Source organism: Crocodylus porosus, unplaced genomic scaffold, assembly GCF_001723895.1.
Source record: "Crocodylus porosus isolate Cpor-Errol unplaced genomic scaffold, CroPor_comp1, whole genome shotgun sequence".
NCBI classification, from domain to species: domain Eukaryota; kingdom Metazoa; phylum Chordata; order Crocodylia; family Crocodylidae; genus Crocodylus; species Crocodylus porosus.
This window is the reverse complement of record NW_017728927.1, coordinates 1,354,629-1,368,786: the sequence shown is the minus strand read 5'-3', so window position 1 is coordinate 1,368,786 and position 14,158 is coordinate 1,354,629. Positions and strand designations below refer to the sequence as shown.

Below are 14,158 nucleotides of genomic sequence, written 5' to 3'. Positions count from 1 at the left end.
CGTGGTCCAGTCATGGGTGGAGTCCCACCAGGTCTCCGTTATCCCAATGACATCATATTTCTTTGCACTGAGCAGGAGGACGAGCTCCTCCTGCTTGTTGCCCAGGCTCCTGGCATTAGCGTACAGGCAAGCAAGTGTGCCCTTGGGGGCTCTTGCCTTGCCCACAGATTGTGCCAGGGCTGGGTCAGGGGTGGGCTCCCTTAAGTGCCCTCTTAAGTGCCTTGGTCCGCTGGCTTTGCAAGGGCCGTTCAGCAGGCCAGCAGGGGCAGTAGTCCCCCCATTCGCCAGTGGGCTTAGTTTAAAGCCCGGTGGAGCAGGTCAGCCAGCCTGGCTGAGAAGAAAATGCAGAGGGAGAAAAAATGAAGCAGTTCTCTGATCCTGAGGTATAAATGCACCCAAACCCTCAAAAACTGTATGTGCAGCCCAGCCACACACACTTTTTAAAGGGGTGTAGTGAACCCAAGATTGGTGAGATGCTCTCTAATGTCAGGCTCACAGCACCCCACTCATCTGCTTCTGGTGATCAGGCTGGGGCATGAGGTCCTGGAACCAGTTCTGCCCTCAGGCCAATCAAGTATGGCATAGCCATGTCCTGGAACGTGGGGCTGCCCCATGCAAATCCTGACACTCAGATCTGTCATGGTCCAGCCGCAATCTGTCTCATGTTCAATTTAAGGCATGATACACATGAGCTATAAAGATGATGCACATGGTATGTGGAACAGCTCTGAGGCTCATGTACTGTATTATCACACCATAAATTCATCTTAAAAAGCTTAGTCTTTTTTCATTTGTCAGCACCTGAATTTAGGGCCTATACTTCTCCAACAGGTACCTACAGCCCTTATCCTGCTTTAGATGGGCATCAGCTCTTGCAAGGAAAACAGAAAACCATGAGCTCTTAGCTGAACAAGTCAGCAAAAGAGGAAATAATTGTCAAGTGTTTTCACTGCAATGTTTACATGTGCTCAGATACAGCCTAATTTAAGTGTTTTTTAAAAAAAAGTTAAAGACCTCCTTTCTTCAATTTTAACAACCTGGGATCCTCCACACATATCTGATTAACAATATACAATCTATCAGAGGGATGAAGGTCCCTTAGGCACTAATATACAACATCAACCCAAAATGTAGTGGTAACCAAGCAATCTAGCATACATGTACCTTTTATTTAATTCTCTGTTTTCATCCACTTCAAACTCAATAAGCCTATCTTTAAGTTTTTGGGCACAACTGCAAAGTTCCTCATTCAGCTTTAAAGCATCCAGGCAGAACATGGCGAGAGGGACAGTGACATGCATGGAGGCTATTTCTTTTTTCAGTTTTGTTAAACTGTTAATCTTCTGCAAAAGGGGAAAAATAATCCTATTAGTTTCTTTAGAAGGGGTGGGCATGGGGGGGAGGGGCAAATGCTACAAAAGAATAAAAAATTAGCTGCAACCCACCAAGTAGATAATATATTTAACACAGAAATAACCCACAGGAATAAGAAATAACCCATATTTACATGTTTAGGTTTCAGCTCTTGAAGAACCCCAACTGCAGAAAGTCCACTGTGATACAGTAGTTCATATTGCCTGCAGGCTGCAACTAGCTAGGGACTAGCTCAGCCAGGAAAGCTCAGAATGCAAGTAAGGCTGGCAAGAAAGAATCAAGGAGATGTGCTAATTCAGCTCATGACCTGCATAGTCCTCTACAGTGGGTTTCTTCTTGTAACACAAACTGCCTTCCTCAGCTTAATGCATAGAAAACAGTATTATCATCTGTTCTATTAGCACAGCTTCCCTATGGACAGAGGGAATGTAAATTACTGCTAGTACCTTGCACTTCCAAGGATGAATCAAGCCCTTAAAGTAAAAGCTCTTAGATCATATAACATAGAGAAGTAAGACTGGAAGTGACCTCAAGAGATCATAGTCTGGTCCAACCGGGGATCTCTTTGGGATAAGAAACTTGCCACCTGCATCTCTGTACTGCTGTGCAGAGGTTGGTTGCTGTGTGAATAGTATAATATGTTACCTTGGTGAAAGCTTCTAAGGAATGGCTTTCCTTCAAAAAATTAGTAACCTCTTGCTCTGCCTTGTTGTTCAAAAGATCACTGTATTTCCTGTACACATTTAAGTACCTAAAACACAGAAGAACATAAAAATAAAAACAAAATGTCAGTGTTAGGACTCACCGCAATTGGAATTAAGCATTCAACAAATGGCACTAACTCTAATTGTTTATACACAATTTTATCATATGGTGGATCTAGATTAGCAAGATGTTAAAAGCCAAAACTTACTTCTGTGGACCGACTGTGTTGTTCTCAAATATCCTTGCAGCTTTGTTCACATATTCTGAAACCAAAGATTCCTCTGGTCTGACTGTATGAAGAATGTGGTCTTCCCTTTTTAATTCTGGAAAGATTTGAACTTCTACCTAAAAGGACCCCCATAATGCAAATAAAGTGATACAACACTTCATAATAATAGGAGAAGGTATTTCACCATCCCACACCATGATTTTAAAAAGTGTATAATTCTACTTACCTAGTGATCTGGGAGAAACAGTACCCTGCCATACTAGTATGATTCATAATTCAACACCGAAAATGCACTTGGAGCACTTTTCAGTGCTTTGCCACGTCAGGGCCAGAATCAGAGAAAGCCTAGAACACTAACTCTGAGCCACAACAGCTCAAACATCACTTTTGGTCACTCAAAATAGCATTGAGAGGCATAAAATGTACACCTAGGCATTGACATGTTGATCTCTAAATACCACTGTGAACACTTGGCTGTTCTGCTGGAGCCTGTATTTGAAAACTGGGTGTACGATGCTGACATTTAATTTAAGAACATAAAGATAGCCCAAAGGACACTATTCTACAACAGAAGGAATAAAATGCAGGCAAAAATGCTTGTAGTTTCCCAGCTGTAACAAATAGCCAGAGCCCCTTGTTACTTTAAGAGGAGGTAGCTGAATTGGGGTCCAGAAGAAAGCCTGCAACAGCAGGAACTGCTAGGTAACCAGAGAGGACTTCAGGACAGGGGAGTCCCAACAACTTTTTAGACTGAACAGAAGCCCCTGGGCCCATGTTCAAAAACACCAATCAGATGACCAGAAGGGGCAAGGTTTAGCCGTACATAAACTCAGCCTTTGGACTAGGGCTAGCAATCCATGCCAGCAGGCTGCAGAGGAAGGAGCTAAAGACAGAGCTGACTGCCAGGAAAAAGGAGGTACCCTGTGAGCTGGGGAATCAAGTCAGCCCCTTAGGGGAGGGATATGGCAACTGGTATAGCCCTGGTGGGGTCTGAATGAGTCGCACTGTGTTCTAGTTATTTCTTCTACGTTTAAGTTCAAACACTGGAGAACCGGACTGTGGCTATGGAAGATCTGTGGAGGCTACAGGGTGCCTGAGGAACACCTAGCATAGAGCCCTGTAAGGGCCACGGACCCCAGGATAGTGCAGGGCAAGAACAGCTTTGTTGGGGCCAGAGACACCAAGGGCTGGTATTGAGAGTCACCTTGCTGGGGCTTCAGACCTCAAGGGCTGGCACAGACAGCAAGAGCAGTCTCACTGGGATCAAGAACCCCAGGGGCTGGTATAGAAAGCAAGACTGGGCTGAGGTGCAGGAGCCCAAGGTCTACAGCAGTAATCCTGGGCTGAGAGGGCTCAGTCACAGAAAAAAAATTGTCAAAGCTAAGAAGACTGAAGTCCATACAAGGGCTTTTGGGCCTGAGGGACCCAGTGTCAGTTTGGGCAAGGAGGCCCTGTCCAAGTGGTAACTGATTTCTGTGAGGCATGAACATGGCTATGGGGATGATTAGAGGCCACAGTTATAGCTAGAGACCTCCTAAATCATGGCAAGATAAAGGGATTTTCACGGGCTGCTCATGGCATGCAGAGCCCATTTCACTGTCCTTTTGCAGCAAGCCCCTCCCACACCGCAGATTAGTCCAGGCTCCCCGGCAGCCCTGCCCCTTGCCACTGATTGGCTGCGATGGCCAATCACTCATCTTCAGACTACAGCATTACTGCAGCTTTGCATCTGGCTTCTTACAAGATGGCACCAAAACCCTCTCACTTTCCTGACTGATGCCTTCACTGAGCCTATGCCACTAGCTCAGACACATGTGCTCTATGGTTGCAGGGATTGCTGTGCTTTCTTTGTATTCCAGCAAGCTTTTATTTTTGGGGGGTGATTCCTGCAAAATTGTCAGAAATGCCATTTTTCACAGTGATTGCAGAAACTGCCCTGTTTTGCAGTTTCCACAAAAATTGCAAAACCACCATTTGAGTAGATCCCTTATTCTAGTCCCTAGGGCACAGCCGGGATCACCTTAAAGGTGAATTACACCCCATAGAGTTTGAAGAAGAGGAGCCCCAAGGATTGGAGTTTGGAGGCTGAGGTGCTCTGAGGACTAGACAAAAAAGACACCAAGGAGGAGGCTACCCTGGCCTCTGGAGGCATCTTCCCAAATTAAATATCATAAGATCAAGTTGGGGCAGATGAGAGATAGGAGGTGAGAGAGGCCAGGGAGTGAGGGCAGGCAAGTCTACCCACTAGCTGGCATCAAATGCTGCAGTAGATTCCCCAGGTCTGTCATACCAACATATATGAAAAATAAAAAATGCTCCAATTTAGAATCAAAACATGTCAAAGGTCCACCCGACTCTAAATGGCCCCTCAGGTCAGTGGAATAAAGCAGGCAAGTGTTTGGGCTAACAGTAGACAGAGATGTCACATTTGACCTCATTTAACACCTCAGTCTGAATGACCAGGTGCCCAGGTACAGTTTGGAGGTGTGTGGCCTTCTGTACAAATGTGCCGAGAGGCTTGAATGTGCATCTCTGTAACCAGACCAAGATGCCATAGCTTCTTTACCACTGTGTCCCCATTTAAAATATTGATAGAAAAATCAGTTGCCATAAGAAAATTTGCAGCAAGCAAAGGTATATTTTCACTGGCCTACACATTTTCCTTCCGTGTGAACCATACGTGAGATCAAATATGTGAAAAAGTAGCTTAAATAAAGCAGGGATCCTTTCCACGTTTCTCTGCAATCATTGAAAAGGCTTATCATACTATGGATAACACTTATACCACACTCCTCCATTTGTTGTCTATATCATAGACGGTTTCTACCCAAACATTCCTCATGATAGTAGACTCCATCTCTTCTATTTTACTCTGTACCTTTGGAAGTTCCTCTGAACTCCGCAAGATCTCCATGAAGCAATGGTAGATTAAGTCCCAACATTTTTTCATAGGTGGCTCAAACACAATTTTGGGTTCCTCCACACTGAGTTTGATGATTAGTATTTGACGTACAAAGAACTCCATTTCTTGATAAGGTTCTCTAAAGTCATTCCCATCCTCAAGAAAAAGAAGGAAAGAAAAGGATACTTGCTTATGAAATCAAGATAGCGCACAAATCTGCACCACTGGTGTATTTTTCACTTACCCTGATCTGAAGCCCAATCTTTTCAGGTACAGATCCCCAAAAGTACTTTGGCACCTAACTCTTAACTGGAATTAGGCACCTACATCCTTTCAGTACACCCAGGCCTCACTGCTTTCCATCTTCAATGATTTGATGGAAGTACAGCCCTGACCACTATATAGAATCGAACTCCTAAGAAACTATTTTCTTTTTTAAAAGAACAATTCTACTTGTCTGATGTGAACCCCCTAGCACACAAAATGTCTGGATAGCACCTAGCACCAAGGAGACCTCAGTCATATTAATAAATGTCTAAGCAAATAGTTCTAGTCACCTATGAGTCTATATGCTTGATCCCAGGAACCAGAGAACCTGTGACTTCAATGAGACCTAAGATGTTTAAAGAGAAACACATACTTAACACTCTTCTGGGTCAGGGCCTATTCAAATAATAAAAGAAAATAAATGCACACTCATTGCAGGCATAATTGGAAGCTTCTGGAACTTGTTATTTATGGTAGTTATTTTGCAATCTCTTACTCATATGAATAGTTCTAGATCACTCAAGAAGCCTGGGTTGCTGTACAGAATTAAGGCATATCTCTTGAAAGCAAAGAGAATCTAGGACATTTAACCCTTAAAGCATTTCATTTTACAGTTGCTTAAATCATTTTTTCTACACCATACTGAAAAGCAACAGCAGCACACTTCATTACACATACCTTGTGTATCATAAAAAATGCAAGGAGATCTTCTAAAGAGTTAACAACCATTTCACGTAGTTGTAATGACATGAGATTTGCTACAGAAGCAAAATATTCTTCAATCTGTTGAGGGGAATCATAGTCGTTCTGAGGTGCCAAATGAAGCCACTTCTCTTTCTGATCAATGAAGAGGGATGCACAGGTTGGTATCCACCTACCATAAAAAACAAAGTACACCCTATTTTAAAACCTTGCGGATTGAACCTGCTGCATGCCATGAAACTAGTGCTAGATCAACACCTAAAGGACCACTGAAACAGACACCTAGCAGAGGCCGTCCCGAAAACCTTTAGAAAACAGGACTGTTTGTGCTTGGGATGCCTTCTGGGGATGGTTCTTGGCACTGGTTTCAATGCATACCAAGAGATTAACCACTATAATCTGTGGACTGGGGTGGCATGGGTGCTAAGGTGCGCAGCTGACAGCTCGCTCAGAAGTCGCAAAGTTTGAGGCCACAGCAGAAGCGCTCACAGTGCAGCCCTGTAAAATTCAGTAGTATCAGACTTAACTGTTTTGTGTCAAACTGGTTTATGAAACTTCTGTCCCAGACCTCTTCCTGGTTCAAGTTAAATCACAGTCCCCCCGCATCCCAGCATGCTTTTCAGTCATGGGCTGGGCTGTGCTGTCTGCTCCAGAGAACAGGGCTGGCCCCACCCCTATGCTCCCTAGCTGGAGCAGTGAGGAGGTGACAAGGAGGAGAGGGGAGCAAGCCTAGCTAAGGATCCAGCCCAGTCTGTAGCAAGGGCAACTGCTTACCCCTCCAGGCAAACACTGGCTGGGGTTTGAGGCCAGGGAGGGGGGTTAAACACCCCTTCCCTCACCCAAACTTACCGCTGGCTGCAACTGTGGGCTACAAATCCCAGAGACACCTGGAACCAGGAAGAGGAAGTGATGAAACCCTGCAGAGTCCTGCTGCTGTAATTATGGACTGCAAATCCCAGGGGCATCAGGAAGAGACAATGAACACACAGAGAGCAGTGCTGTAGCACCCCCCAGCTTCTGGCCTGGGCCACTGGAGGCATGTGGCTGCATTTCCTGAGTCAAAGGTAAATGTCTGTTCACTTCTGTTTCAATGTAATCTGTGCAGCTTAGGCTAAATTGCAAAGACTGAATTGATTCAGCCTCAGGCTTTTTGACAGTCTGTACTTAACCCTGATGGCTAAGAGCCCTCTTCTAATTTCCACTCTAAATTTATTCATGACCAATTTATACCCTTTTGTTCTTGTGCCAACATTGTCCTTTAGCTTAAATAGTTCTTTTCCCTCCCCGGGAGCAATCATATCTTTTAGGTTTTGCTTTGGCAGTTGTGTATGTATGTGGCCACAGTCGTCTGGGTTTAATATTTGTTTCTAAAAGCTTCGATCATTAGTACCCAGGAGATGCAAAGACATTTGCTCTGTATTTTCAACCTGGTCCATATCTTTTATGTGAACCCTTTGAAACAGGCAGGACTCAAGCGAGATTTGTAGTGAATTGGAGAAAGAAACAATCCATTTGAAAAGAGGTGCATTTGTATTCTATTCACAGCCAGTTCTCCCTTCACACTCCTCTGTGAGCAGCATAAAATAGAAGTGCTATTCCTCTATTCAGTCTAAGCTTTACTAATTTCAAAGGCTTCATACAGGGGAGACCAAATGGCTCAGACTAACATTACCAGTTTCAGATAAAAACCCCGCAGCCCAGAAGGGAATCCTGAGTACCCAAGAGTCCCCAGCATGTCTTTCCTTAATTCATTCTAACAGGATTGAAGAAACAAGGTTCTCAGCCTGCTTATGTTTCTAAACTACTCCTGAGTACACAGCTCTAGGCAAGACCAATGTAGCAAGCAAATTCTGACCTGACAACAAATCCCATGTTCCAAAAACTTGGAAAGCTTCATTAATGAAATGGCTTCCTTTCTCTTGGGCTAGCTTCCTAAAAGCCTACAGTAGCACATGTTTCCACATGCAGACATGGTTAAAGAATCTTGCCACATAATCAGTGACACCAGCCTGAAAACTAAATGTTTGTCTGTGCTTCAGCATTTCTTTTCTCTGTAGTAGAGATGCCTCAGGATGTAAGGCCTGATACAAAGCTAAGTGAAGTTGATGTGAGTTTTCCATTGACAATATGCTCTGGATCAGGTACTTAAAAGCTAATAGTATGCTGCTCAAGTCAATGGGAATCAGCTAATCAGAATCCCCTCATGCAGTAGATGGGGATTGTTATCCTACAACTAAAGTCTGTATCATGGATATTATAAGTGAAATCCTGGCCCCACTGAACTTAATAGGGCAATGATTTTGACACTTTTAAAGAATTAAATATGTTCTATATTATACTCTGACTAATAAACATACTAATGGGGATATTATACATTACAGGACAAGTGCTTCTTCTGACAAAAACTCTTGCTGACTGCACAATTTGGCCTACTGCTTTTAGCCTAGTTTGATCACTTAAAACAGCAACGGTTTCTAAATACTAGAGACATCAAACCCAATGCAAATACAATGTGCATGGCTTCATTTAGGATCTGGAGGTCAATTATTTAAGTATGGACACTGCTGCAAATGGGCATGGCCCTTTGGAACATGTAGGTGTGAGTTTTCATCTATAAAAAAAAAATCAGTAAAATGTGCACCTGACTTCTTGCTTATGCAAGCAGCTAATATACTGAAGCAAATCAGGCAATACTTACTACCAAAAAAATTGCCAGTGCTTTCTTCAAATACTTCATTAAAACAAAAGATATCAGGGGTTTGCTTGATAGAAAGCAGAAGGATGTGGAGCAGTGGTAACATTTACTGCATGTAATCCCTCCAAACTGCACGTGCAAACACTTTTAGGAACAAATGGGAATCCACACTTAATATAGGATTTCTCCTCTTTAGTTACTGACCAAGTTAAGCCTTCATATCTTAAAAACATTCTGTTTAGTTACCAGTCCTAAGCATTGTACTGACTTCTTCTGAAGAATATCACGAGCTTCCATACAATGTCTTTGAATTAACTCTCCAAATTCATCAGGCAACAGAGGCAGCTCACCCAAAAGCATTTCTTCTGTACGAACAAATCTTAGGTTGCTAAATCTACAGCAAATAAAGTAAAAATGTAGATGGTGAGAGGAGTTCAATTTAAAGGAAGGTAAATCAAATGCAACAGGAGAAGCTCTTATAAGCAGTTAATTTGATGCATGCTATTTCTCTCCTAAATTGCTCTACATATTTTTTAATACACTTTTGCTATTAAAATAGCATTCAGGACTGCATGAATTTCATTTTGCATTTGCCCTTATTCATGTTACAATAACTTTTTCAGTCCCTTTTTCTAAATTCATTATTCCACCTGGTCAAACACAAACATGCAGAGGCACAGCTGCTTTTCCTCATATCACATAGTAACAAAAATAGAACTAAGTGTGGACCTGGCTCCTTTCTGAGGACAAAAAGTCAAAATCATGTCAATTTTTCGTACATTGTGATTCAGTGCATCACAAGACACACATCACAGTTTGCAAGGTTCTGTAAACAAGTCCCAAATCAATTTTTTAGATTCCTTACCACAAAGTGCAAATATTTGCACAAAACCCAATGCTTTAATAGTAATAAATATTAAACTTAACGCCACAAGAAAAAATGGAGTTCATCATTTTCAAAAGTAACCTGTCATTTTGCATGCCCAAATGGAGGCACTCTAAAAGACCTAATTCTCAGAAAAAAATGAGCACCCATTTTCTTAAAAAACAGGCCTTTTTCAGATATTAGGTTGGGAAGCCAAAAGCTATTAGTCATCTCATTTGGGAATATTAACTCAGGAATGGAGTATTCTGCCATAAAAATTGGTCTCGGTGGTATTAGCACATCCATTATTCCTCAGTTATATGGGGATATGAAACAGATGTTCCTGCCTAAATCCAGAAGCTGTTGTAAGAAGGGTGCTTGTACATGTGACAGCGGTTTAATCTGCAAGTTTTATTCTATGCCCCTAAATTGAAATGGTGGGGCATAAACTGAAAACCTGAGGACTAAACTGATTCGATTTTTCCATCATGTTACGGCAAGGGGCCTGATCTTTTTTTGTTGTTTTTTTTTTGTCAGAGCTAGAGCCTGCCCTCTGGCTGCAGGAGAGGCAGCAGGCGCCGCAGAAAAAAAGGATCAGGTGCCTCACCATTTCTATCTTCAGCAAGCGCCTGCAGGGCAAGCTGCAAGCTGCCAGTGGGCCAAGTGGCCTCCGAACTGTGAGGGGCCCCAGTCCTTCCCGGTGGTGGATGGGTCATTTTAGACCTGGAGGAATGTGGGCAGTGGAGTCCCCCAGGTCTCGGTCCTCAGGCCTGTACTGTTCACCATCTTTATCAGCGACTTGGAAAAGGGGGTGAAAAGTGCCTTGTTCAAATTCGTGGACGACACTATGATGTGGGGAGAGGTGGGCACACTAGAAGGGAGGGACAGATTACAACTAGATCTGGACAAGTTACAGGGGTGGGCAGATGAGAATAGGACGGGATTCAATACAAGTGCAGGGTACTGCACCTAGGGAGAAAGAACCAGCAGCGTACCTATAGGCTGGGGAACTCCCTACTCGTCAGCACAGAGGCAAAAAAGGGATCTTGGAATCATTATTGATTCCAAGATGAACATGGGCCGCCAATGTGAGGACACAGTCAGGAAGGCCAACTGCACCTTATCATGCATCCACAGAAGCATCACGAGCAGGTCCAAGAAGGTGATACTCTCCCTCTATGCGACATTGGTCAGGCCACAGTTGAGGTACTGCATCCAGTTGTGGGCGCCGCACTTCAGGAGGGATGTGGATAACATGGAGAGGATCCAGAGGAGGCCACTCGCATGATCAGGGGGCAGCAGGGCAGGCCCTACGAGGAGAGGCTACGGGACCTGAACCTGTTTAGCCTCCACAAGAGAAGACTGAGAGGGGATCTAGTGGCCATCTATAAACTTACTGGGGGGACCAGCGGGGAACGGGAGAGGCCTGGTTCCCCTGAGCACTACCCTGAATAACTAGGAAAAACAACCACAAGTTGATCAAGGGTAGGTTCAGGCTACACATCAGGAGGCACTACAGTCAGGCCAGCTAGGATCTGGAACCAACTTTCAAGGGAAGTGGTGCTCTCTCCTACCTAGGGGGGTCTTCAAAAAGAAGCTAGACAATTACCTTGCTGGGGTCATTTGATCCCAGCATTCTTTCCTCCCCATGGCAGGGGGTCAGACTCGATGATCTGCTCAGGTCCCTTCCGACCCTATCAACATGAAACAACTATAAAACTATGAATATGGTTCTTGCTTTTAATGTGATGCCATGCATCCCCCTCACAGAGAAATGTGAGAACTAAAAAAGCACTGAAGTAAAACACAAAATGAAAAATTACTCTATCAAATATATAGTAAACAAGATATCTTACTCAGTAAACCAGAGATGTTGCAAAGTATGCATCATGGGATTCACTATGAACAAATGGCTTTCATTCCAGTCTTTCATTTCTTGGTAAGTGTTATGCCATGGGACTGGTGCACGGATTACTCTCTGAGGAAAAGAGCGTGGGAAACTTCTAATGAAGAGTCTCTTTCTCTCAGTTGGATCCATCAAGATGTAATCAACTATAACATATCATACAAATTATTGAGACCAAAAGCATGACTAAAAATCCTATGCACATATAAACACTGGTTCACTTTTGTGCCATTTGAAATGCACATCATTATGCAGTATCAGTTAGTTAATTTCATTCAAAAGACATGTAATGGTAAAGTAATGCAATACAAGAGAGAATGAGAATATTATTAGCTATGCTCCCAAAAAAAAAAAAAAAAAGAGAGAGAGGAAGGATATTTTTGTGGCTAAGGCACAAGAACCATCTCAGGAGAAATGGGATTTTTTTCTAGTTTGACCCACAAGCCACCTGCATGACCACTTAATCACACTGTGCTTCAGCATGCCACCTCTCTAGTGGGGTAGCAATACCTCCATGCATCTCAGGAGAATTGAGAGGATGTTCACAAATGTTTGAAAGATGCAGAAATATGACTCTGATGGTTACCATTTTAAGATACCTGAAAAGAATACTATGTCAATTCAAGGTCTAATCTGTGAAATGCCCATATCTTCTGTGAAATTCAGTGGGAGGATGTGGTTCTGTACACTACCAAATCTGAATGACATCCCAGTACAGGGGTTGGAAACCTATGGGCTACAGGCCAAATCCAGCCTGCAAAGAAACTGAATCCAGCCTGCAATCCAGTTGAAGTTTTAGAAGTGGCACAGTAAAACCCTGTTGCAGCCTAGCCGTGGGATCTGGTCTAAATTCCTCAATCTACATTTTAGGTGCAGACAGAAGTGCAGCTCCCAGGTCTAAGTCAAGGCAATTCATAGAAATCAATCCTCCCAATCCAACAGATTTTAGTTGTTGGATTAGGAGGATGGAGGATCGGCAATTTGAAGCCAAGAGGCTGAGGTAAGGGGCTTCAATCCACTGCCCGCCCCCTCCACGTTCCAGTGAGGCTGAGAAAAGGGACCTCCTTCCCCTGCCTTTTCCCCCTCCCATCCAGAGACATTAGCTCAGGTCAAACTGTGCTGCAGCCAGAGCAGACAGAAATTAATGAAGTCACTCCAGTTAGGAGCAGCTTTATTTGAACCTTCATACAATGAGGGTTAATTTGTCATGTGATCAGAGAAGGGCTCTGCAGCCATACTCTTCTGTTTGGACTATTTTAAGGGGCCGATCATACGACAAATGTTATTTCAGTCTGCGTCTTTTATTAACAACCTGGCTGCAGACTCCTAAAGAGGGCTCAAGCTTCCCTCCCACTCCATACAGAGGGCTCCTTTCTCCCCCCCACATTGCAGCCTCTGCTCACTGAATTAACTACTCTGAAAGCTGGGGCAAGAGACAATGTAAAGAAGATGTGACAGTGGGAGGGAGGCAGTGCAGAGTGTGAAATCAGCTCCTCTGCACAGAGCACTTGGGTACAGCAGGGGATGGACAGCCTGCAGTGCCAGCTGGGTCACAAGGAATGGCCCAAGGCAAGTAAAAGGTCTCCAGCCCTTTACCTAGTAAATCTACTTTGCACAAGTATAAGTGAGCACAACGGATGAAAAGCAGGCATTCTCTTACACAAATACAACATATGAAAGGGAATGTGGACACTAAAATCATGTAGCATGAAGTTAGGGGGGACCTAGATTGGTACTGAAGGTTATGGAAATTAAAATGAAAATGATTCATCATTTGTATGCTGTCCTATAACAGAAGAACAAGAGGCCACACTTTCAGGTCAATATTTTAACATGTTTTTAAGCATTTTGAAATATTTCATTCCATGGAAAGCCCATGAGTCATCCTGCAGTCAAGAACCTTATTACTTACTGCCAGGACGGAAGAATTTTATGACCTATCATGCAAACATATGCAACATAAAAGAAGGGGAAATTTTTCAGAGCATAAAGAAATCGTTGCAAGGCTGTGGAAAGAAACCTACCCTCAATGTGCTTTACTGCATAACTGGTGCTTAGTCCTGTCTGAAGTATCAGGTATTGATCACCTCCAAGATACCAATTTGAGAAATCACCTGCTGACTGGTAGATGATGTACAGGCAGCCCCCATATTTACAGTGCAATTGTTCCTGAACACCACGTCTTAAGTCGAAACATCATAACTCAGAACCAATTTTCCCATAGGATCAGTGTTACAAATGTGGGATTGGTTCCTTTACAACGGTCAATACTGGGTGCAACTGGTAAATGGTGGAAAGGGAGGGGGAAGGGAAGGGGTGTGTGGGGGCAGATCAACACGCCCTGTGGTGAGGGAGGGGCTCGGGTGGGGACCAGGGCTGGGGCAAGCGCTGCCCAGCCAGGGCCGGGCAGTCACGGAGAGGGAGGGACAGTGGCTCCCGCCACTGTGCACTGTTCATCTGGCAGCTCGACCAGCAGTTCCTGCCACTGCTCCCACTGCTGGTCCAGGAGGGCA

At 43.8% G+C, this 14,158-nt stretch overlaps 1 protein-coding gene across 1 annotated transcript in view; it reads right to left on the bottom strand.

The window, feature by feature from the left end:
- DNAH3 (dynein axonemal heavy chain 3) overlaps window positions 1-14,158 on the bottom strand; it is a 112,004-nt gene that overhangs the window by 70,060 nt on the left and 27,786 nt on the right. Inside the window, exons 7-13 of the mRNA XM_019542168.1 lie at window positions 11,596-11,791; window positions 9,143-9,268; window positions 6,156-6,351; window positions 5,187-5,366; window positions 2,288-2,424; window positions 2,020-2,125; window positions 1,165-1,343 (exon numbers count right to left, since the gene is read on the bottom strand). Coding sequence (XP_019397713.1) covers window positions 1,165-1,343; window positions 2,020-2,125; window positions 2,288-2,424; window positions 5,187-5,366; window positions 6,156-6,351; window positions 9,143-9,268; window positions 11,596-11,791 — 1,120 coding nt within the window. The remainder of the gene's footprint in view (window positions 1-1,164; window positions 1,344-2,019; window positions 2,126-2,287; window positions 2,425-5,186; window positions 5,367-6,155; window positions 6,352-9,142; window positions 9,269-11,595; window positions 11,792-14,158) is intronic.